Genomic DNA, 24,724 nt, shown 5'->3' with positions numbered 1-24,724 from the left:
ACAAAATTCCGGTAATAAAATTGTGGTGTTGCGGCTTTGGCAAAGGAAATCGAATTTACAGAAAGCTTTATTGTTGCAATGCTGTTAACGACAAACCGTTTTGTAAATTTGTAAGGAATTTTGGCAGCTCACTAAGAACAGTTACCTCTATTGATTTCCATTAGTCTCGCACTAGGTGCATGCTAAATTATTATTTGTCCTAAAATATCCGAATTTCCCACCAACAATGTCCTAATCCTAAACCAAGCATCTGGCCACCCTGGCGTTAAAGCAGGACACTCGAGATAAAACATGGCAAGGTAAACATCGAGTGGTTTATGTGCAACTTGAAAACTAAGCGAAAGCGAAACTGGTAGGCTAGTTAACACTTCTGAACATACAGGCTGAAAAGCGTCAAAGTATATCCAAAATAACGGGCACATTATTGTTTTCGTGACAGTGTCACTACAGGAATTACTACACATAGTATTAACATTGCAAGTATAAATAGATAAATTTCCAAAATAGCTTCTTCTGGGATACAAATTATTTGTTGTGCACTCTCTTCAACCCCTCCAAAAATTGATGAAATGATCGATAAAGTTCAGCAGCAAAAATCTCACTAATGCACGGTTAAATAAAAACTCTGTCTTGAAATATGCCCTGCTTCTGTTTGTGCAAACTAAACCTATTTTATACCCTTTCTTAAAAAAGCCACAGAATTCTTGTAAAACGAAAATGAGCCATGAAATAAAAAAGGTTGAGAACCACTGGTTTAGGGGGACCAGGGCCTAGAGGCCCTGAGCCAAGATAAAAATTCTTAGTAACACCAACTTTTAAAATACAGTAGCTTACAATGAATGTACGGCTATCATGCGGCCGACAACTACAATAAAACTAAACTATTGAAAAAATAATTCCCAGCCCACAGTTTGCGACCACTGGTGTTTACAATAAAGCAGTAAGCACACATATTCTAATTGTTTAAAAACGTCTTTCACTAAGAAGGGCATTTTGTGGTAAAAACTAATTCTTTCAAAGTGGTCGGTTCCATATTCCGTTTATTATCACCTTTACGATGTTTCAATATCATCCTTATATTAAAAATAGCTTGAGGTGCTAGCTTTAACAATAGGCAAATAACCTATGAACTACCTTCCATGAAGTAGACCTATCACATAATTAATTTTACATCGGTTTGTTTACATTATTATTTCGAACTTATGATGCCAGTGAAGCTATACCTGTTGCTTTTTAGGGGGGAACTAGCCTACACAAAGCTGCAGCGTTTTGGCAACTTCTATTATTAAAAAATATTAACTAATTATTTCAGTATCCCAAATAAAATATTATAGTAGTAACAAAATTAATAGAAAGCTATGGTAAGGATAAAACATAATACATTCCGGTACTCTACACATCAATATCCTATGAATGTTTTGTTTTGTCCTTAAATACATAATTTAGGCTACTACAAGGGATTTAACACTAATGCAATTAGATAAAACATAATTTCAGTGAAGAATCACATGTCTTGATAATTCTTGCTTTGTAATAAATTTGCGGGATTTGCTGATAAAGTTGCAAACCATAAGGGTAAAAAATGCCCGGTGCTACAAATAAACTTCCCAAGTCCTCGTAATTAAAAGTAATTAAATTGAACTAAAACGGTTAACAGTTTCTTGTTTTTTGGACTATAATTGCTACTTTTTCAGAACAATATGATGTAGTTGTTTTTCATGTCAAATTTTGTTTTAATTGTAATATTTTGCTTGGATTATTAAATTGGACAGGTATAGAAAAAAGCTATTGAAATCGCAACGTTTTAACGCAGAAGGTTTTTGTTTTATATTTGTGACTTTTGCTCAGTGTTTGCGTCATGTTTAAAAAAAGAATACTAGTTTAAAGCGTAGAAGTTTCAAAGTTGGATTATAACTATAAGATCATCTCTTGGGTCGCCAACGCTACCACAGATAACACTTTAGGTGGCCATAAAAAAGGTTTTAGAATTACTGGTGTAGAGAATAAACTAAGGCCCATTGTAAATTGTCTGAGTCCCTAAACTTGCATTAACCTATGTATTATTCAACCATAACTAGTATTGTGATCGGCACGAGATTGTGGTGATACGAAAACTACGGGCACACACATTTAGGGCAAATTGCGATTTTTGGCACATAAAAAAACAATTTTAGTTACCATCAAATTGAGTTGAAAACAACAAAATCAAGATGTCTCGGCCTTAAACTGTCACAGATAACCAAGCTCATTTCAAAACTACGAAGCGGAGGGTTTGAGATATATATTCATGAATGCTTAGGTTCCTTTTTCATTTTTGGCCTACAATGGTTTAAAAACTGCAGGACTTTTTATTAAAACTAAAAACGCTTAAGTAGTATATCCGCTAATAAACATCGTTCGACTTTTCTTGTTATGACTTCAATACCGGTACTTATAGTGTTGCAATAAAAGGTTTATCTTGAAAAGGTATTGAAGTAAAACATTAGGCCTACATACAACTCATTTTTGCTAATAAAAAATAGGGTTTAATAAACAAGTCCGCAATCCATATACACGAAACCTCACATACACGTTGCGTTTCAGTAAAATGCCACCGAGGTAAATAATACAGGATAGTTTTAAGTAAAGAAATACATTCTTTCTTCCTCTTCTTTGTCCTGACCTTCCTTTTTTTTGTTGTCCTTCTGCTTTCGTTGCGGAGGCTCGGATCGAAACACTAACCTTTTTCCAACCTACAACAACACCAGTGGTTTAAGCAAATGCCTTGAGGTTATAATAATTTTTTTTAATAAATTAAAAAAAAAATTTTAAATATAGCTTTAATAAACGTATTGCTTTATTTTTTAATTTAAAAAGTTACAAATGGGTTTTTTACACAATTTGAAACAATACTTCAGTGAGAAACAAAAAAGACAGGTTACAAACAACAGAAATATAAAAAAACGATAAATTAAGGAAAAAAGAAAAAAAAAAAAACCTTCTTGATTCGTTGCACTATATTCGTACAAAAATTTGTCCCAAAAGGCTTACTAACAGCTTATTAACCGCTACAACAAATTATTGGCGTTCGGGTAAATTTATACCAAAGCTTATTTATTAAAAAGAGTAAAAATAATATTCTGGCATCCTTAATGTGGCTTGATGCCACTGTTAAAATTCAAAGCTTTAGTTGTGGTCATGAATATTTTACCTGAGCCTTCCGTTTTGTCAAATTGTTGAAATGCTCTTGTGCACGGATCGTGTCTACGGTGTCGGTATTGTTTCGCAATTTTCGAGGGTACGCAAATATAAAGTACTATAGATGAAATAAATTGCCCAGGTTGAATGAATATTTACCAGTTTAATTCTAACTGGTAAAAAACAACTGTTGTTTTATAAGTAATTTTTGCTGCAATAAGGCAGATAAATTGCGAAGTCCACGTGAATTTAAGTTTATTGCATATCAAGGTAATTGGAAAGCATGTAGCCTATTGTTAAACAACCAATGCGCTGGTCGCTACTTCACTGTTTGTCGCCGATTGTGTCTAAAATTGGTTTAATGCTTCCCCACAGTAAGAGTAGCACTTGATAAGAATCAACCGAAGTCGCATTTATGTGGAAGCCACATTTATTCGACTGGCGTTAAATTATATCAATTCTAAACGACAGTTGGCTGGCTAGTGGAAAATTACAACAATTTTGTGGGTAAGTTAAATACAGCTATAGAAGGCTAACATGGATTTATTGGGAGTTCGGCTAAACAACATAACAAGTTTGTCTGTTATTCTCGCGTGCTATACACAATGCGAAGACACGAGCATGTAACGTCCAAAAAGCTAACAAGCTGTGGCCTCTTTATCGCTATTGCCGTAATAGCGTAAAACCCTTTCAAACAAAATGTTGAAATTATCTGCGTGGTTGAGCTCTTTTAAAAAACGTCCAGTGGCTGCTTACATTGCGCTCCCCGAGAAAAATAGAACCACCGAAAGTCTACTTTGGTTCATTTTATATAAAATAAACCTGTCTACGTTAATTGCAACTTTGGTACCAAAACGGTGAAATTTACCCCCTACCCCCGACCGGATTGGCAACTCATTGGTATACTCTTATGTGTGACAGTCACACAGAAAAATTAAATTAAAAAAATGCATTGGTATTAGCAAAACTTATTTTCAATCAATTTAGGGAAAACAAAAGTGTTACTTCGTTTGTAGATTGTAAGTCGGGTAGTTTCATTGAGTCCTTAATGCCCCCATGTACTGTTTGAAAAATCGAACTGTCTGTCTGAATACAAACCTTTTTCTTGGGGTCAGCTTTAGCTCTTTCCAAGGCCTTGCGAACCCTTTCCTCTTGATGAGCACGTTGAGCTGCAAGTTTTTCTTCCCGAAGTCGCATTCTTCTTTCTTTCTCTTTCGCCTTCTCTGCCGCTTCAACAAGCTCTGGAGGCATCACCTCGATATTTTCAAACAATTCTTCAAGCTTGTTTTCTATAGTTGTAAGCATTTGCAACGTGTTGATATTCGCTTCGTTGTCACCAATACAGACCCTGAAAAACAATTCGATAAAGTTAGAAAAGGATTGTTTTGCATGTGTTCAATACGAAAATATTAACTCTAAACACTGGTTATAACTTATTCGTGGTTTGTATGCCAAACCAGCTGTTATCATCGGTCCATCAAATTTACTTTATAGCACTTCAACCTATATAACTGGCTGTTTTTAAAAGTTCACTTCGACTTGAGCCCTAAACATTTGGTTAATAGCATAGCAGGGCTGCGGAGTCGTTTAAAAACAACTCTTGTCCGACTACATCCGAAAAAATAACGGAATGTGAAAATTAAGAATTCCGTCGAGTCCTGAGCTCGGCTCCAATTCTACAGCATGCATTCCAGTAACTAAAGTAAGGTGGGTATACAGCCCCCCACCTATAGGGGTGTCATATAACTCATCCATCCACAATACTTGGTTAAAAATATTTTACAATATGTCATTCCACCTTTACAATTTACATTTTGCAGTTTTATTGGTATCGAATTCGGTAGTGCACATGCGCACGTCAGACTCGGGAATCACTCACCAATAGACTTCCTTGCGAATCCAAAGTAAACATAGCCCCTCAATACTATATTTTCGTACTTACCATTTAATTGCAATAACGTTGCTCTATGCGCGAACACTGACTTAGATAAAGATAAAAGTTACCCGGTTTCCCGAAAATATTCTTGTTACCCGTTTCTGTGTGACAACAGGGAAGCGCCAGAGAGACGGTTGGGACGAATCTATAATTTTTTGCAACTTGGCCTTTGCATAGTGAGTACCGTCTTTTTAAACAAGAGTGTATTTATTTGCCCCTCCTTTAACCTATCATGTGTTTTTGTCTGCGGATTTGCAGCTGTGAAGTGATTGGCCCTCAAAATTCGTGCAAACAATGTGTAATTCGTTATGTATCCTTTTTAACTAAAAGTTTTGCATGTTTAACTAAATAAACGAAAACTGGTCCGCTGCTTGAACCAATTTTTGAGGTCTTATTTAGGTATGTCCTTTTGGTTAGTCTAATTTTGGCGTTAATCCTAATTTTCTTTAATTTTTGCATTGATGTCATTATAATTTCGGTTGTTGCTGGAGTGTAATGTGAGACTAGAACAAATGCGCTTCACCATATCAAAGGTAGAGTAAAAAAATATAAAAACCCGAAATAAGGTGATAACATGTAGACAGCATCACATTTCTGCAAGCAAACGTTTGTCTATACCAGTGGTTCTCAAACTGGGGTCCGCGAGACAATTGCGAAGCACCTAACAAAAAATCAGCACGGTGCTCCTGAAGAAGATAATTTTTTGTGCAATAAAATTTTCAGGCAACTTACTTTTCCAAACCAAGCTCATTAGTTGTTCATTCACTTTATTGCACGCTTTGAGTTGAATTGTCCATTATGACGTCATAGTGATGCGTTGTGTTAGTCAGAATTACGTTTTTACAGCTTGCTGCGCTAACGCTGTAGGGCAGCCGGTACAGTGTACGGTCACGGTTTAAAACTGTTCGTGATTGCTTCACTCAAATAAAATCATTCATTAGAAGTTAACATTGCCGAGCTGATAGCAAAGAAGCAAGTGCACCCGTCTCATTGATACCATTAAGATCAACGTGTTATTTTGTGTTTACAGTATTTGTGGGGACCGTGAGCAATTAAAAAAAAATCTGGGGAACCGTTGTGTCATTTTTTACAAAAAGTTTGAGAACCACTGGTCTATACGAACAGTGAGCAAATACTTGCGTAGATGTTCAAAGCTGGGGAGGTCTGGCTGCACCGTAGTCACAGTGTTTGCTTGCATGATGAGCAATATTGTGCCATGAAATACAAATAACCGATAAATCGTTATTCACATGTTTTTTCATAATGCTTGGTTTAAATGTAAGTCCCTCGTATAGTAAGTGCCGTTGCAGAAATGTTATGGATACATTTATATATTTTCCGGCTTTGCACTTTCGCCTCTAATTCGTGATTGCAATTGTATTTCGTCTCACTTTGAAACTGGAGGAACATCAATGTGATAAGGCCAAAATTTGACAAACCAAATGTAAAAAGACCTACATGGAAAGCCCCACGGTATTACGACCAAATACATATTAAAACTAAATGCGAAATACTAGCTATGACGGAATAAAACCTAAACCTGTCAGATCATGGCAGTTTAGGTAAGGACTAATGTAGTTGTACCGGATATGTAAATTAATTACATCTGCAATACGCGCGATAATTTGCGAAATTAACCTGAATTTGTTTAAACAAAATGATTTTACAGATATATAAAATTTCGCCGTATGGCTATCAATCAAGTTTGAAATGACTCTTTTAACGACTGGGGTCGTCACCTGCCTGGAGCGAAAATTAAGAATACAACCCGGGGTAGATAAAACATAACCATTTTAGTCAAATTCTGAAAGTAGGTACTTCACGTTGCATACAGTTAGTCTACCCGACCAAAATCGAAAACGTGCTCAGAAATATACTAAAGGACTTACCTATACACTTCTTCAACTTTTCTATTTAACTGTCGAAGCATTTTCTCTTGATCTTCTGCTTTGAATTCCCCATAAGAGAACATCTTACACTTGAGATCAAGGTCGTCAGCTTTTTCCTCTTCTCTGCGGATGGTTGACTTGAGCATGCTAATTTGAGACTTGAGCATGTCTGTTTCACGATTCCTGCGTTTTTAGTTGCACTTATATAAGTTCTCTGCCACAACATTAAATTATTTGACTACTTAAAGTTGGGCTTCCCAAAAATTTGTGTGCGACCCATTTAAATAAATTAAAACATTCGCGACCATTTTAGTTATACAAGACGAAAATCTCAACAATGTTTGGTCAACGTCCCACTCTGATAGGAATTTTATTTGCTTTAGACTGGAGATTTACATATATAGTATGTTGTAAAAGTATAAATGTATAGTAACACTTTGTGTGAAATTGATGTAGCCTTACTCGCAAAACCTAAAACACGTACGTTGCGCTACCCCGGAAGGATCGAGACCCCTTTTAGACCCCTAAACTTACAAAAAAATAATTGAAATGGGTTTCCAGTTATTTGTCCGATCTGAAGTCAACCTACAAGGAGACGTAATTGGCTGCGATGCCTATTTCTACGCTCCTGCAAAACCAATGAGGCTGCGGAACACAGTTATTAAGCGACAACCCATCATTAGCTGTGAGTTTATGTGTCACTGTGGGCTAGTTTTTCTAGCGATTTTACAGTGGAAATAATAAAGTGGCTAACCTAGTTACAACTATGAAGAGTACAAGGATTGTCTACAATAAATGCCAAGTACAATTTAATGACATCGCGATACTAACATCTTTTCTTTGGTAAGAACAATTGTATGCTTGAGTTCTTCCATTGCCTCCTCTGTTTCCTGACTGTTTGTGATCAATGAAAGGTTGTGTTCTTCCAACTCTTGGAAAATATTCAGCAAATGATTTGGATCAGAGAAATATAACTCCGGCTCCTAGCAATAAAGATTGATTTGTGTTTACTAAATATACCCTTTCAGAACAAAAATAACAAAAAAATTCGTCAATGTACCTAAATTTTATCAGAAAAAATATACCTTTACAACTAATTTATTTTAATGAGATTAATGTTATCAGAAAAAAAAATTATCAGAAATTATATACGAATAGTCATCTAGGCTAAAGTTTGTACCGTAAGCTAAATACAGTTATTGGTTTACCTCCTATGAGCACGTCACATAAAAAACGGAAACAATTTAACCACAGTTGTGAAGAGGCCTAAACCGTCAAACTTAAAAAAAAATTCACACCAAATTAGCGCGTATCTGCGTGACCCTAGAAAAACATTTTTCTTAACAGCAATTTTAGTTGCAAACTAGCAATACGGAAAATAAAACAATGTGAAATAAAACCTGGTTTTATTCATAAAATCATGTTTTGAATATTGATAGGCTACTTGCACGAAGATTTTTAGCCATTTATCTTCAGCGCTATTCTGAAAGATATGGCGGTGGTTGTGATTAATTGTGCATAACAACAACTCAAAAGCAAAGTTTTCGGGAGAAAAAAATCGGGTAACACAGTGCAATGCTGCATAAGAGCCTTATCTGTGATGCCATCTGGCTTGCACGAGTTTCACACCAAACGGTGAGTTCAGTGTGTAAATGTTTTTAGTTTAACCCAAGTGTTGCTCTTTATAAAGGCAACACGTGTAAACCTAGCCACGCTTAATCCACATATATAAGTGATATTGTTGTGTATTTTAAAATGACGACAAACTTTACAATGTCAACACTCATACAACCCCCGTGTTATGCTTGTGATGCTTTCGTTTTTTGGCTTTCCAATGTTATCTCAGTCATTGGTTTGGGTAATTCTTTCATAAGAACATTTTTAGTTAAATAGCCTCGTAACGTAACCGCTTTGACGTTAAGATTTTTCTTTCTGACCATGTACTCTTAACCGTAATTTCTCCATTTTTGTTAAAAAAATCGCAATGGTTGCAATACATGCCTCTTAATTATCATCTTTCTGGGCAATGTTTGGCCTTATTCCATTTTGTGGAAAATTTATTATTACTGTATAAAATGAAAGCTCGTTATTATGATTCTTAACAGAAAATGCAGATTACGTAAAGTCGTAAACAGACCGATAGTCTTTGTTATCGGACACCTTGTCGATTACTGGCCGTAGCAGCGGGTTGTCTAACGCTAGAAGACATTACAAATTTATAAACCAGAATACGCCTTGACGTTGCTGTCGATTAAACACCACTTTATTGTACTTGTCGCGTTGTGTTTTACCAATCGATAGAATATGATAACGTGCGCACAAAATAAGCGTTTTACGACATTTTAGGACGACGGCTCGCGCCCGACACACAACGGGATTTCTATCGTTAAGGTGGCCGCTCGCTTACCAATAAAATTCCACAGTGAAAGCATTGTGATTCAGATTATTTAAGTGAACACCATGTTGCTTGGAAGACAACTTGCCTTGACATAATTATCATCAAGTCTTTGATCGGTGCAGCCGGTTTTTGCTGGTAAAAGTTTAGGATGTAAAATAAGGAACTAAAATAGATCTAAGATTCCTAGACCAGAGGTTCTTAACCTTTGCTACCCTGATGTCGAATCCCTGTGTTATTCTGCAAGCTTTCATCGAACCCTAAATTTTTGCTCAGTTTCCATTTCTTTTCCCTATGTTTGCCATTAAAACAGTGCGGATCCAGGATTTTTATTTTGTTTGAATAGGAAATTTTTCAGGGATAAGGTTACGTCAGGTGTAACATAATTAATCCTAAAACACCCGTTGTTCTCTAGCGAACACATGCGCACAAATGCGTATAATGAATTTATAAATTAGCATTTGTTTGGGTTAAACTTTCAGTTCAAAAGGACACGTGACGCCTAGATTTCGAAAAGTCAGCAAAAAAGAAACAGGACCGCAACTATTTCATCTATGTACGAACTACTAATTCGTCACAGAAGTAACCTATATATGCTGTTGCTGACAGGTATGGTATCCAAACAAGAAGCTTTTCCGGTATTTTTTTTATTATTTTTTTTAACGTTTCGACTTCCTATACAGAACGCCTTCATCAGAAAATGAATACATCGCACTGCGTAAGACACCCTCGAAACGTTGGATAAAATAATAGGAAAATCTTCTTGTTTCCGACGTTTTAACAACTTTAAAAAGACTAGTTATGAACAAAAAAAAAAATGCCAAACTGAATCATAAAAAAATTAAAGCAGGAATATTTGATGACAAGGAACATATCAAAATCTGATTCAAGAAAAAAAGGTTATATTGCCTATAGCCAGGTTGTGAGAAACTTTTTAAGTAAGACTACAAATCACATGATTACAAAGCACTTGTTCATCCTGGTTTGCGCATTACAAAAACTGGGTTGTAACACTTGTGGAGAACTGTACTTTGTGCACGGCCATTTCGAATTACTTTTAAAAAATTATGAGCTACAAGCAAAGAGCAAGGACTGCAAGGTGTACGTTTCCACCAACGTGTAAAAATTATTAAAAAAAATACCATTTGGGGAAATGAGTTTGAATGCCGTCTATTTTTTGCCTATTTGGTTGTTTAGTTTATTGCATTCTAAAAAGCGAATAGCGATAAAGGAGCCTTGCCGGAAGACCAAGGAGGTTCACCCAGAGAGAGAGAGAGTTAAAACGGACCGTAATTTTATAAGTTGTTACTAACTGTGGGGAAGCATTTAGCATTTAACACACAATTAGCGGCAAACAGTCAAGGTAAAGTCAGCACATTGCCTGTTGTACAAAGTAGGCTACATGCTTCCCGATCACCGCGAAATACGGAACCTGTAGCAGTATGTAGGGCAACGTTTAGTCATAATTAAAAATGATATAAGCAATATTTTCGCATTAATTAGCAGGGCGTATTTAGGATTTTTCAGAGTGTGGCTTATTTTTTTTTATTTTTTTTTTAATTCAGGGATGACGTGAGATTTGTGCGAAACAGTTTTGCATTTACATGGTAAAAAATCCAGTTCCCATCTGGATCCACCACTGTTATTTAGCCCTCTCACGAAGATGTTACGATTGTTACGCTTTTAATAAAATAACTTTCAGGTTACGTATTAATTACCACAATGGATAACGAGAGGCCAAAAAATTTACACGGACATGTTAAAACGGAATATGCAACAGTGACTGAGAGCCCACAGCCTAACGGATTCTTACCGGTACATTAAGTTTAATCGAAAAATTCAATCTAGCAAATTTATAGATTTTGCGCGAATTATCGTGTTTATTACAGTGTTGATTAATTTACATTGCCGGGATAGTAATCCTTTTTTTTTCTTCACCAGTTTGAACAAAACTGGTATATACTGGATTTAACCTGGGCAACGCTGGACATTTTGTCTAGTAGCTATATATAAAGGGAAAAAAGGTGATTTGTAGGGTTCTTCTTCGGGTTCAATTATACTGTAACTTCACTTGCTGTGAGAAAAGCCCAAAAGCGTCTTACATATCCTGGCACTAAAATTAACCTAATTTATAATAATTTTTTAAAAACCAAAATGAAACCCAGCCATAGTTTAGATTTTAGCATCATCTTGACATATCACCTAAATCAATCAAAATACCTAATTTTTGCTAAAAACTATCCTAGTGTTTTGAAAGTATGCACAGAACACATTATATTCCATGATTGCAGTCCTAATTAATTGTTGCTACATTTCATCAAATATTTATTATTGGTAAATATCATAATAAAACTTAAAAAAAAATCCATTCAGTCACAAAGTATTTCGTACACATTAAGTTTTATAAACTTAACATATAGTAGATTACAGACATGAAACTAAAGTACAAAAGGAAATGTAGGTACCTCATCACTCTCATCTTCTACAAAAGAAACTTCAGCGGATCTAACACTTTCAGAGTCTGTACCACTTTTTGGTGTTGATAACATTGATTTACGTGTTGTGGCACTCTTCAACACACTACTCCGAATTCGGGTATTCGAAGTTGTACGACTGGAACCACGACTCTCTAATTCTAATAGAAGTAATCACTTTCAGTATATATACAAGGTATATTAATTTAAATGGTGTAGAACTGATGTAAAATAAATTTAATGTATCCTGAAATACTTTAGGCTACAAGTGTAATAAATATTAGTTATTATTGTAAAACAAACCGTTTTATTTATATTAAATGTTGATGCAAAAATATATTTGTTTAAAATTTTGTTGTTGTTTTATTCTTGGGTGCCTACATTTTCCAAAAAAGATAAACCTAAATAACATTTTATCTCTAATAAAATATATAAAACTAACTAAGGCATACAGATAAAAATGGTCATAAATGATACATTGTTGAAATACTTACAAACAAATTTACCTTTTTTCCCCACAGATGCTGTTGAACTAATGGATTTTTTGTCTGTTGCTGAACCGACTGTACGTTGTGGCACCTAAAAACATCAAACAAATGCATAATAAAGTAGTAAATATAAAATTAAGTTATAAGGTAGTCATTTATTTTTTGCAGCAAAATGTAGGCGGCTTAAGGGGGCTTAATTAGCACCTTCTGGTGTTGTGATGTTAATACAGTGTCAACAATCAATTTGGGGCTAAAGTAGATGCTATGCCACAAAAAATATATCTATGGATGTCAGATTTTTTAAGGAATATAATTTTTTAACATTGCTTTAATTTTGTTATAAAATATTATGGTTATTTTTTCACAAATACAACTTGGAGCCTTAAGGAGTCTAACTTAAATCAATCAATGACCCTTTGTTTAACATTATTTTATGTTTGACTATAGTCACAATTTAAAACAATTTTAATACAAACACAATTTTCAAATGATAAGTGTGTTGAACCTACATATTAATAGTAATTAAAGTTTTAAAATGGTACTTTGAAAACACTATATTCATATGCTTGGACCTCAGACAATATCATTTAAAGAGTATCTTTTAAAAAGTTGGACAATTTTGCCCTAATTATTGTTGCCTCAGTTTTACAATATAAAATTTATCTTTGCTGTTTTTTAGAAGGGTTTATTTTTCTGGATATTTTTCCAGGTGTGCCACCAAATTTCCTAAACCTTGTTAGTGGGCTGCAAGTGTAAAAATTAATAAACTTGCTTGAAGGCTTAGCAGAACAGCAAGAAGACCACCACAGCACTATTGCATACTGCATACCATTAATCATTACAACTTCATTGTCATGTAAGGAATTTTTTATCCACCTGTCGAGTTTCAATTTTCTCTTTTCTTTTTTGTAACATTGCTTTTTTTCTTTCTTCCTTCCATTCAATTGGAGTTAATTTTTCAAGAAACTCTTTGTACAGCATGTATTCCTGCGTGTCAAAATCACATTCATTATAAACTAAATATAATTAGTTTTTAAGTGTGTACCACCAACTTTTAGAGTTTCTTCATGCTTGGAAATGTCGCTTTTAATTGCCATCATAATTGCATTGTTTTTTTTTATTTCCGTAACTTTTTCCAATTTAGCTTTTGTTTCAGACTCTGCTCTAAAAACAGAACAAAAAATTTGGTATTGCTCATATAAATTGGTAATTATAATAAACAAACTAGCAGTTTTATGTTAGAAAAGTGTTTAAAAATCTGGCAGTATTTTAACAGCAATCCAAAGTGTTATTACATTGACAATAGATGGGACTTACAGTTACATTTTTAATAATTATTGTTAAGCAGTTGTGGCATTTAATGACATCAGACTTGTACTAAAAACTTTTTTTGTTTTTTTAGTTATTATTCAAAACAAAAAACTTCAAAATTGTTTGAAACCACATAAAAAAAGTTTTGTACACTAGAAAAGACTAGCCCATGAAAAAGAAAATTAATAATCTGAGCCTTTCCAAATTTTGTGTGTTCTCATTGTCCTTATTTAGAACAAAGAAAATGGTTCTCACATGCCATTTCGCTAAGTAACTCTTTGGTAGAGCATTGGCCTTTAACTGAAGGTTGTGAGTTCAAATCTCACCACAGGCTGCATTCCGAAGCTGTAAAACTGTAGATGTATTAACATATGTAGTTCCAGTCCTTTTAGGTGGTCCGAATATTTATGCTCTGTTTACCTTTTGCCTTCTACTGTTCTGTTGCAAAAATTATGAAAAAAAACATAAAAACAAATCACATTTTTATGGCTTCAACACTGTTTTTGTCATTTTCCTTTAGGAACTCATCAAACATGGCAGCATCTTCCTCCAAGTAATGCTCAGCCCGTTCCAATTTTCTTTCTTCTGCAGCAGCTAACTCCTCCAACTTTTTCATTTCATCACGTTTTACTCTCAAGGAATATTGCACAAGAAACATTTCACGTTTTTTCCCCACATATTCCGCAAGGTCTTCTTTTTCAACATTTCTATCTGTAGTATAAAAATAAAATATTTGTAATCAAACAACCCATTTTAATCACTTTTCAAAATATAGGCTTTGTACCTCTTGTTACAGCCAATGTCCATCCTGGATCATCTTTAAGCTCAAATTCTGCAGTTCTTTCTTCGCTGTCTTTGTTTTCTTCTGGCCCAAGAGCTGCCCGTCTCATAGAGGAAGTTTTAGCATTGACCCGTGATGCATAAGTTGTCTTTTCATGTACTCTTAATCTCCTTTGATTTTCTCTTTCCTGCATAAAAATAACAGGACATTAAATAAAGGTGTAATATATTTGAAAAAAGGAATGTAATGGTTTGACAAAATAAAAGCTGTGGCAGATAAATTTCCTCAACATTTACTGAAAAAAAATGTAATTAATAGCCATGTAAACTGAATATCTATTTTTAGGAATTAAGCAAAACAATGCTTACTCATTGCCAATGTTATAAATAAGATCCTTTAAAATTATGTTATTCACAAATAAGAACAATTTTTTGAGGAATTTCTTTTTTAAATCCACCAAAAATGCTAAGTATTTTTTTATTTCTTGTAAAATCAAGTTGTATTGTGGCTGTTATACATTTTTAGATGATTAGTTCAAACGGATTTCGACATATTTCATATTTCTCAATGTGAAAAATGGTGAAAGAAGTATTTGTAGGGGTGGGCTACTTCAATAGTTAACTATTTAACTTTTCTGTTGTGATTTCAATGGTTTTATTTGCACAAAGTCTATGTGAGTGCATTGCTTGTTTTTTGTGTATTAAAATACACCAATCACCAAAAGTATAACGCCCTATCAATTACAGTTTTGCTAACTTGTTAAAAGTTATTCCCTTTTCCAACTTTTTCATACATATTTTATATACAACAGCAGGATAGCAACAAGGGGACTCAGACTTTTTTGGGTGAATCCATGTTTTTTTAAATAGGAGTTGTATTATGTGTTGTTACACCTTCTGAAACACAATTACCACAATATTTAATGTTTACACTTAGGGTGACATTGTTACTTGGTTTCTGTGAGGCAATGCCCTCACAACATGTTTCTCAAAAGCTTGATAAAAATCAATATATCGAACACAAGCAATTTGTTGTGTGCCAATGCGAAATTCCTAGGCTCCTGAACTATAGTTTAGCTGATTCAACCAAATAAACTCAATTTTTTTCACTCACATTTGGACTTAACTCTTTTTCTGTTGTCTTACTGATATGTAATTCAAAAACATGAATTGCTGTTGGTATGATAATTAGGGATGTTCAAAGTAGAATATTGAATCCTTGGATTCAAATCCAGATGGGATTCAAATTTAATTCTGCCGTTTATTTCAGGTAATTTGAACTGATATAATTTAAGTTTTTACCGCCGATTGTCGCGATTTTTTTTAGGTATACCTGCATTTCTTTTAAATTTCTTTCAAGTTTTTATTGCATTGCCAGAAATACAAAATGTTAAAAAATACATATGTCCAATATTTTTGAATAAGTTTTCCTTTAACGGTAACGAAGCGCTGATCTAGTTCAAAAGACCGCATCAAAACGAAAACAAACCGGGCGTAGACTCGTAGAGAGATGATTCGCGCGAAGCTGGAAATTTTTTCGCACTTACGTAGTTAAAATAGTCAAAAAGTATTTGAAATGGACTCGTATCTAGTTTGTCAAAGAGGCGGCGGGTCGAATGAATTTAATTGGCGGGGCGCATCCGGCCCGCTGGTCGTAGGTTGCCAACCCCTGTTTCAGACATTTTATGTCTTACAATAGCATCGAATTTGGATTTTCTGTTGCTGACTGATATCCTCAAACGCATACAAAGATTAGCATTTGGGAGTTTCTTTCTATGCTGATTTTTTGCAAAATTCATTAACACTGACAATTGGTTCACATAAAAACACTGTGGAAAGTTTGTTTTTTAAGTCTACATTAGAAGATCCGCACAAAACGCTGAAAAGATCCGGAACCGGATCGCGATCCGCCATTTGAACATGACCGGCGTAGACGTTCTGCCAGTTTTATGCAGGGAGAAAATGGCATCAGCATGAGGACCTAAGATATTGGAATTGATTTTTGGTATTTTATCGCTTCATCAGTTTTCGTGAACGAATCTTTAGCCTGGTCAGGCCGTCACGTCTGTCGAAGCCAGCTACTGCTGATGAAGCTTCGGTAACAAGTTTATGTGGCGCTCCACAGCTTGATTGTGGCATGGGTGGCACATAATGAGCCTTTCTTCTCTGATTTTTTCAACATCAAGGTTGGTCAGGTGTCGAATTGCTGGTGGTTCATTGGTTTGGTCAGAATTTAAGTCCACAAGTTTGTAGTAAGATTTAGCATGAAAAAGTTTTCAAGCTTGTAACCGAATCTTAATTAGCAATAGCTGGCTTCGAAAGACGTGACGGCCTGACCAGGCTAAAGATTCGGTCACGAAAACTGATGAAGCGATACAATCAGGGCTGGGGAGCCGGAGCTGGAGCACGGAGCTAAGCATTTTCTCTGGAGCCAGAGCCATTTTTATTACTTTTGTGGAACTGGAGCGGGAGCCATTTTTATTATTTTTGTGGAGCTGGAGCTGGACCCGGAGCCCTTTTTATTATTTTTGTGGAGCTGGAGCCATTTTTCAATTTGTGGTGCTAAAGCTAAGAAATTATATTTTGTTCCATCTCCAACGTTAGTTAGCCAAAAGCAATTTTTAAAACTTGCCATTGAATAAGTGACTGGTGGCACCGGAGCTGGAGCCGGAGTCATTGCGGTGTGTGTTTGATGGCTCCGGAGCTGGAGCCGGAGCCAAAGGATATGAGTTTTACTACTCCGGAGCTGGAGCCGGATCCATTTAATAAGTGCCTGATGGCTCCGGAGCTGGAGCGGGAGCTAATGCTATTTTACGGTGGCTCCCCAGCCCTGGATACAATACCAAAAATCAATTCCAATCTTAGGTCCTCATGCTGATGCCATTTTCTCCCTGCATAAAACTGGCAGAACGTCTACGCTAATTTAATATTATGAAACCCAATTTTGTATTTGTTTGCTGTTACCATCCTGTGCTGGTGCTTCATCTAAAACCTCTCAAATGTATGTTTCATTGGTTAGAGATATTTTATACTCATTATGCTGATTTATTGTGTTGTGAATATGTTATTGTGATGTAAAACTGTGCATAATCCTATGTCCTATTCATATTTGAACCAAAAATGACATTTTATGAAAATAACCATATATCTAATGAAATTAGGGCAAATAGTTCTTTTAGGACAGATAGGAAAGTGCACATTCTGCTTCTTTTGGCATCAAAACTAACTCTCTAGCACCACAGGTTAAAGAGTTATGGCATTTTTATGGGATTTGACCCCTACATGACCTTTGCGTCAGGGTTGTCACCCGAGTATTCAAGGCAACTTCCAAAATACATTTTTAAACTTAGTTTTAGGACCAAAGGCAACTATTGAGAGGGGACTTTTTTTAAATTAGTGATTTTTATTTTTTTCACTCCACCCTAATGGCCATTGCGTTATGTGTTGTCAAATCTTTTAAAGCATGACTAATGCAATGTTGAAATTTTGCGCTTTGGCAACACTTTTACATGGTTTCTGTGTAGCTGTACAACTGCGGAGTCAAATAAAAGCAAATAATTTGAGTAGAGAGCATGTTTTTGTGTGCCCATTATTCCTTGTCTCCTTAATTAAAGTTTATCCAATTCAAGCCAAATAAACATAATTTTGATTTGCGCGATTAAGAACATTTTTGGTATTTTTATGTAGCCTCACTGATCCATAGTCAAAAGATACTGAATTTCTTTTGTTATTATATTTATTTAATATCGTTGAGGGGTGCAAGGCACAGGGCAATTACCAAAGGGTTGCGCGATAAGAAACGGTTTAGCGTCAAATTCAACAGGCATAATGAGAGTTGTTTATTTAACAAGGAAATAAAATGTAAGATAAAATTTGCAATATATATAACATTGACAAATCTTGGTATATATATAAAACTTATCATTTTGGTTTATTGGTTATCACAAAGTATCAGCCCAAAATGTTATATCAGTCTACCGAGCACAGGCACTGTGTATTTCATAAACCATGACCAACATTACACAAAAAATATGCTAATTTTCCACAGTAAGGTAATAACTAATTCATGAGATGTAGAATAATTTAAACGAACAATTATTTTACTGAAAATGATGTAATACATAACTTAAGTATGGGAGTGAGAAGAATATTATCTTATGGGACTGAAAATAAATAGGCACATACCTGAAAAGGCCAAAGTTTAATTCAATTTTGAATCAATGTAAATAAAACATTGTTTTGTAATATACCATACCTCAATTGTTTCAACCTTAAAACCAAGATGTTTAAAATAAATAATTACTTAAAATATAATTTGACCTCTTTTTTCTGCTGTCTTTCCCTGTCTCTCAGCATAAAAATATCCTGGTCTGGAGGAACTTTAAATGGGTTTGCTTCATTATCCTCAGGAATATCAGCATTATTCAGGGCTGATTTTATAGATGACAACGATTTTCCTGATTGTGGAAAAGTTACTCTTCCAGACTGTCTTGAAACTGCCCCTCCTAAAAATAAATAAAAACACACACTTACTCCTTTGACAGCTGTTTGCCTAAGGAATGTATTAACATTGCCATGACTATGTTGTTGCTGCCAGGCATTCTTTCAATAGTAAAATTGTTTTTCCAGTAAATAATTCTTCAGAAAAACAATTTTGCAATTGAAACCTTGCCATGTTTGGGTGACAAACAAGGCAATTAACAAGGAAAATAGTGATTAAAGAGTTTTTCTTAAGGTGAAAACTTTTGGGACATTAACAAATACATAAGTGGAATGCAGTAGTGCAACCTGCGGGTTTTCTTACTCTGACACTGTTACATGATGTATTAGCTAGTTTTTAATGCAAAATAACAGCATTTATAAAGTCTAACTTTATGAAATTGTTTGCGGAGGTTATGGGTCACACAGCGCAACATACGATTGTATGCATAGCGCCTTTGAACTGAATACATTTTCTTAACACAGAGTCACAAACATAAGTGGTTAAAGTACGCTCAAAGCACAAAAAGTGTTTACAATTCAAAGCAAAAAGATTTATAGCTCAAAGCGCGAAAAGTTTTTACATTGTTTTATATTCGATACAAAAAAGGGTATGGCCTCTTAAACTTTAAGTTTTCTAGGCACTGTGTTAGTACCAAGTTTTTACTAATTAACTTTGCTACATGATATTTATGTTGTGATAAAGCACACAGAGCGCATTTCGACAAATAGTAAGTATAGGTAGACTTCTGTCAAAGTTTTGTCTTGTGTGCGAGGGGACCTGCACTATTTTTAGATTTAAAAGTGGGATCTGCTCATAACTTGCACCAATATTATGTACATATACGGTTCTACAAATCATGCCTTCTAAAATGTGCGTTCATTTGGTTTAAATTGATATTTGTTATAATTGGAAACAATGCTGCAATCAATTTGGCGGTACCACAATTGTCCCTGTGGTAACACTTTAACTAAAACAGAACAGATGTCATGGGTTTCCATCACTATAGCCGAAACCCAGCACAGTGCTTGATTTTCTGAGAACCATAATGTAAAGCATAGAATGGCATTCCAACTATGTAGGCATCTTTTGCACTGTAAGGCTGTTGAGATTTTCTGTTTGAAGGTTGCCTTAAAAGTTTTCCTTATACGTGGAGGAGAAAAAAAGAAGAGGCATCAATCTTTGTTTGTGTTTGCCGATTATTGTGGAGTTGGCTTGTGGTATAGCCATTACCAGTCAGCGTTGAACAACTTCTTGTTTTAGACATTTCTCAGTGCTTGGTTGAAAGTCTGAACAAGGTGTTCAGCTGCTTTATTTGCCTGATGCAGAGCACCAGTAAGATGAAAATTAATCATAGAGGTAAATGTTGGGGCATTATCAGTTTCTATTTTGTCTGCATATCGAAAGTAAGAAAAATCCTTTCCAAACAGATCGTCTGCAGCTTAGGCTGTAATGGATTGCATAGAGTGGACGCGTGATTACCTGAAGTAGGTGTCAATTATTACCAACCAATTGTAACGCATAAAATGTATGGCAGAATCCACATGCAATAGGGACCAACGTTTTTTTGGTATAAAACCAATGAATGTAACAAAGCTTTTTGTCCACAAAATTGTGCCATTGTGTCAAATGTCCTTGATCTCCTTGTCATGTTGGGGCAGTAAACTGCTGTTCTCGACTAATAACTTGAGGTGGTTGGGTTAAAGTTCTAGCAGGTATTACAACCCTACAACCATACAATATACAATATAAATCCATGACTTATGTAAGGTAGATCTGCAATCTGGTTGTAGCGGTACAGAAGATTTCTAACATCTATTTAGCTATTTTGTCACCCTTCTTGGGTATATCTCATTACTTTAGACAGAATATTATCTTTGGCCATTATGTCAGTGGGCTTAACTTGATTCCTTAAAGTAGTAATCACACACAAAATGTCTGTATCTGTGTGTTTCCACAGAATCAATAAAAAAATCATAGCCAGCGGGTAGATGACTAAATGTGTCAGCATTGCTTATGTCGGTTTCCTGCATTATATATCATAGCTAAACTGGTTGAGGGGTAAAGCCCATTTAGCCAAACGATTTGCTGCGAGTGTTGGAACCAACTTATTTGATATAAATATAAACAATGAGGGTTTTTGATCGAACAAGAAACTTGTAAATAGCCAACAGAATTGCCCAAACGTTTTTCTAAATCTGGAAATGCCTTCTCTGGCAGTCCATTAGCTTTTTAGATACATTTGCTATGGGCCTCTCACTTCCTTCTGCAAAACGATTAAATAACACCTCACAAATTGGTACGCTCAAAGCATCACATGAGTGGAATAGAAATGTGTAAGATTAAGTACATTGTTAGATGAGAGAAGATGCTTCCGTCAAACAAAACTATCTTTCCATGTCTTTCCCCACCTCAAAAAATAGAAGCATTTTTTGTCAGCGTATATTATGGCTCTACAGCGTTGAAAAACAAGGACTAAGAAACTTGTTGTAAAAGTGCACTGCGCGCTGAAAAATAAAGCCTAGAAACATTTTCAGGCGCTGGTATGTTTATGACATCATTGACTGTGCTTATTTTAGCAACACTAGACTGCATAAGGATATGAATGAGGCATTCAACTATTTTTTTGCAAATTTGCATTTCTCCAACCAGCAACAGAGACCTATTTCATCTAGACCAGTGGTTCTCAACTGCGGGTCTTAACTATTCCTTTAGTGGTTTTTCATACCCCAGACTATATTTTTACCGACTTTTCGCTAGGTAAATGCAAACAAAATTAACATATTTTCATTATTAGTATGTTTTTGCATGATTAAGGGGAAACTATTCTGCCCAAATGCACAGTGCACACCGCCATATTGTGTAGTGTAGATTCAAAAACTTTATGAAGTGCATTTTATTTTAAATTGGACGATAGTAGATGCCATTATATTGAGTGAGATTCAAATCTCTTTTTTTTTTGTGCTTTTCGCATTAGACTGGGGTTCAAACCGGATATTTGCAGCACCGAATTTTCTTGAGAACTGTTTTTAATATTAATAGTTTAATGACATAACTTAGTGACAAAATTTACCAATTTACCAATAATCCTAAGACCGCTATAACACCCACGATGTCAATACAGTATATTAAAAAAAGCTCACCTTCTTCAGCAGAAACATAAAGGATGTTTTAGTGTAAATAGAAGGAGAATATTTTTCAAATTCAAGTAGATAAAAAGGCACATTGCCTTGATGTGTTTGAACGTATTACTTACAACTTATTTTTGTGTTACCTAATTAAACTACTTAATCTTTTTGCGGCTAGTTTTAAAATCTACTGTTAAAATGTGGCTAGAATGTTAACAAAGGTTAAAAACCATTAATCTAGATGTTGAAGCAAACAACACAAATTTTGCACAGGCTGTTCTTTCAAAGAATCGCTGACCAGGATGTCAGCTAGAAATACAGGCTGATTGTATGCATTAACCAGATCTATCTTGGTAATACAGTGGCCTTTTCACAGTTGCTGCGTCAGATCAATGGGATGGTTAGCGGCAGCTGCTGACAATGTGTGTCAAGTTGGGGATTACAGTTACTCAAAAGTCGCTACATACACAAACTCTACTGGATGTATGGCCTGATTAGGGTGATTTTCTCACTGGGACCGCCGGTAGTCCTGGCATCCATACACCCATATCCATGCTTTGTAGCTTTGATTCAAGTAATCAAGCATTGCAAATGGAATTGACCTTGACTTGTGATACAGGTTTGTACTTCTAATTCGGCTCCTTTATGGTCTTTTATTCCTTTTGAAACAAACTAGGGAAATTCATGCAAATTCTCTTACATCCCTCTTGAAATTCTTCTTGCATTCTAATGTGAGATACATACTTTAACTTACTCTTCCGTATATAATGTTGTTGAAAGCTTTCAGCTCTTTAATGGAGTCTCTTGTATTCAAGTTCACAGAATGAACCTTCAAACAACAGAAAGCCAACAATACTCAAGGATGACCAGAAGAAGCAGATTGGCAAGCAATATTTGTGACTTTGAGTTTTGGCTGGCCAATGTTTTTCTAAACTTGGGTTGACAAAATGTTACCACCTACAGTGGTGTTGAGTTCCACTTTAAACCACCTGTAATCAATGATTGATAGGCACAACCCAGATTGGAAACTTTGGATTTTGCGTAGGGGAAATGATTTTTCAGCTTTAAATTGCGGCTGTAATGACGTTATTTGTAAAAAAAAATTTGTATGTTTGAGCAATGTTTCGCGGCTGACCGCATTTTATGTTGATTTTACATGAAATGCGCAGCTATCTATCGATAAATCGCCCGTGCAAGCCTACTTTCCAACCTGGACACAACCAGCTTTGGAACAGCCTTGTCATCAATGCTAGCAGGTAATCTCATCCAGTCTGGAAAGTATGACAGATTTCAACGAGATCTTGCGGGTGCAACTGTAAACACCTTGAGTGCACTTATAAATTTCCGGTGCACTCTGTATTGCACACATTGCACTGTAAACGTACGCCGCACAAGCGTTTTACATATTTCGGGTGCATTTCAGATATTTTTCGGGGTGCACTTTTAAAAGGTTGAAAAAAACTTGCATTTGCCATACTTTCCACAGTTGAACCTCATGCTCCACATCTGTGCCTTCGTACAGCACACTACTTGCAGATGTCCTTTGCGCTTGCAAAAATAAAACCTGGGGTTTTTGAAACGCTAAGCTGATGCTTTGTGTCCAAATTTCCTGCACTGGTAACACTGAAAAATCTACCTTTATTTGTCTTTAACTGGGAGGAAGTCTTACAGCTGCTCTGTAGTTGTTGGCAGCATCCATTTCTGCACAGAAGACTATTTCTTTGACAACCCAAACAGCATCTGTTATATCCGTAGCGTTTTAAATAGTCCTGGAAAAGACACTTCATCGACATTTTTCAATCACCTCAAATTGGAATGATTTAAATTGGACAAGCGTGGCTTATATAGCATGTAAAGAAATTCGCTTTCCAGGACAAGAATTGCATTGCAATATCTGAAACTAGTTAAAAGCAAGGCGCACAATACATTACACTAATAAACATTTTACAACACAAGCAATTCTAAAGGACAGTTTTGTAAGCTTGTGATGTCAAGTAAATACGTTAAAATTCAAACCTGGAGTAACAGTGTATGTGGATAGCTCAAACATAAACTAAAGGAATAGCATGTGACCTGATGCTACACAATATTACTAGTTAAATTGAATTTTTTGTCAACCATAGCCTACTTTAATATAATCTAGTTAAATGGTGCTGGTCTAGAATCCCACCACAATGCACATTATTTGGGGTAGGGATCGAGTTAGCGTTTTGGGTTAGGGTGGGTCAAGTATTATTATTAAATAATTGTTATAATAGTACTTGACTCACCCACACCCAAACGCTACGCACCATAACCCAATTATTGTTCATAGATTTAATAATTGTGGTAGGATTCTAGACCAGCGCCAGTTAAATTGTAAAAAGCATTAAAATTGTTTTTAGAATTAAAATATAAATTAGGGCGTGTTTTATCCCTTGGCAGATGATTGGACAGAATTCAGAAGCCTTTTATTGTTCAGAGCAAAAAATACGTTGTATTGCACTATTACCTAATTTACAGTTTTAGATGAACATATACAAGTATACAATAGTAAAACTATTTATAGATCCAACTATATGCTGAAAACCGTACGTGATGATACTGCTGATCCAGGAGAATGGTCGCTTGAGATAGACATTACTGTAAAACTGATTCGTAATTAAAAACTAGCACAAATGATCGCA

At 35.3% G+C, this 24,724-nt stretch overlaps 1 protein-coding gene across 1 annotated transcript; it reads right to left on the bottom strand.

Annotated features, from left to right (window-relative positions):
- Nucleotides 1–1,603: 1,603 nt before the first annotated feature.
- Nucleotides 1,604–24,724, bottom strand: LOC146148647 (cilia- and flagella-associated protein 100-like). Its single transcript, XM_083387309.1, has 12 exons — nucleotides 24,633–24,724; nucleotides 18,771–18,955; nucleotides 14,455–14,638; nucleotides 14,150–14,381; nucleotides 13,412–13,523; nucleotides 13,236–13,346; nucleotides 12,378–12,450; nucleotides 11,863–12,032; nucleotides 7,834–7,985; nucleotides 7,003–7,185; nucleotides 4,276–4,525; nucleotides 1,604–2,732 (listed from the first exon to the last, which is right to left on the bottom strand). The coding sequence occupies exons 1-12, from the start codon at nucleotides 24,676–24,678 to the stop codon at nucleotides 2,619–2,621; spliced, it is 1,812 nt and encodes a 603-aa protein (XP_083243435.1). The 5' UTR covers nucleotides 24,679–24,724; the 3' UTR covers nucleotides 1,604–2,618.

This window comes from Ascidiella aspersa, chromosome 4 (assembly GCF_963924565.1).
Source record: "Ascidiella aspersa chromosome 4, kaAscAspe10.2, whole genome shotgun sequence".
In the NCBI taxonomy this organism is placed as follows: Eukaryota; Metazoa; Chordata; class Ascidiacea; order Phlebobranchia; family Ascidiidae; genus Ascidiella; species Ascidiella aspersa.
Note: the sequence above shows the minus strand (reverse complement) of the source record. Positions and strands in the feature narration are given on the sequence as shown.

Bases quoted from the DNA above. Each gene is read 5' to 3' on its own strand.
- LOC146148647 (XM_083387309.1), bottom strand. From the start codon at position 24,678: ATGTCTATCTCAAGCGACCATTCTCCTGGATCAGCAGTATCATCAC. The intron at 18,956-24,632 runs GTACGGTTTTCA...ATTTATTTTTAG, and splicing joins TGGATCAGCAGTATCATCAC to GAGGGGCAGTTTCAAGACAG. The intron at 7,186-7,833 runs GTTAGTATCGCG...CTAAAAACGCAG, and splicing joins GTTCTTACCAAAGAAAAGAT to GAATCGTGAAACAGACATGC.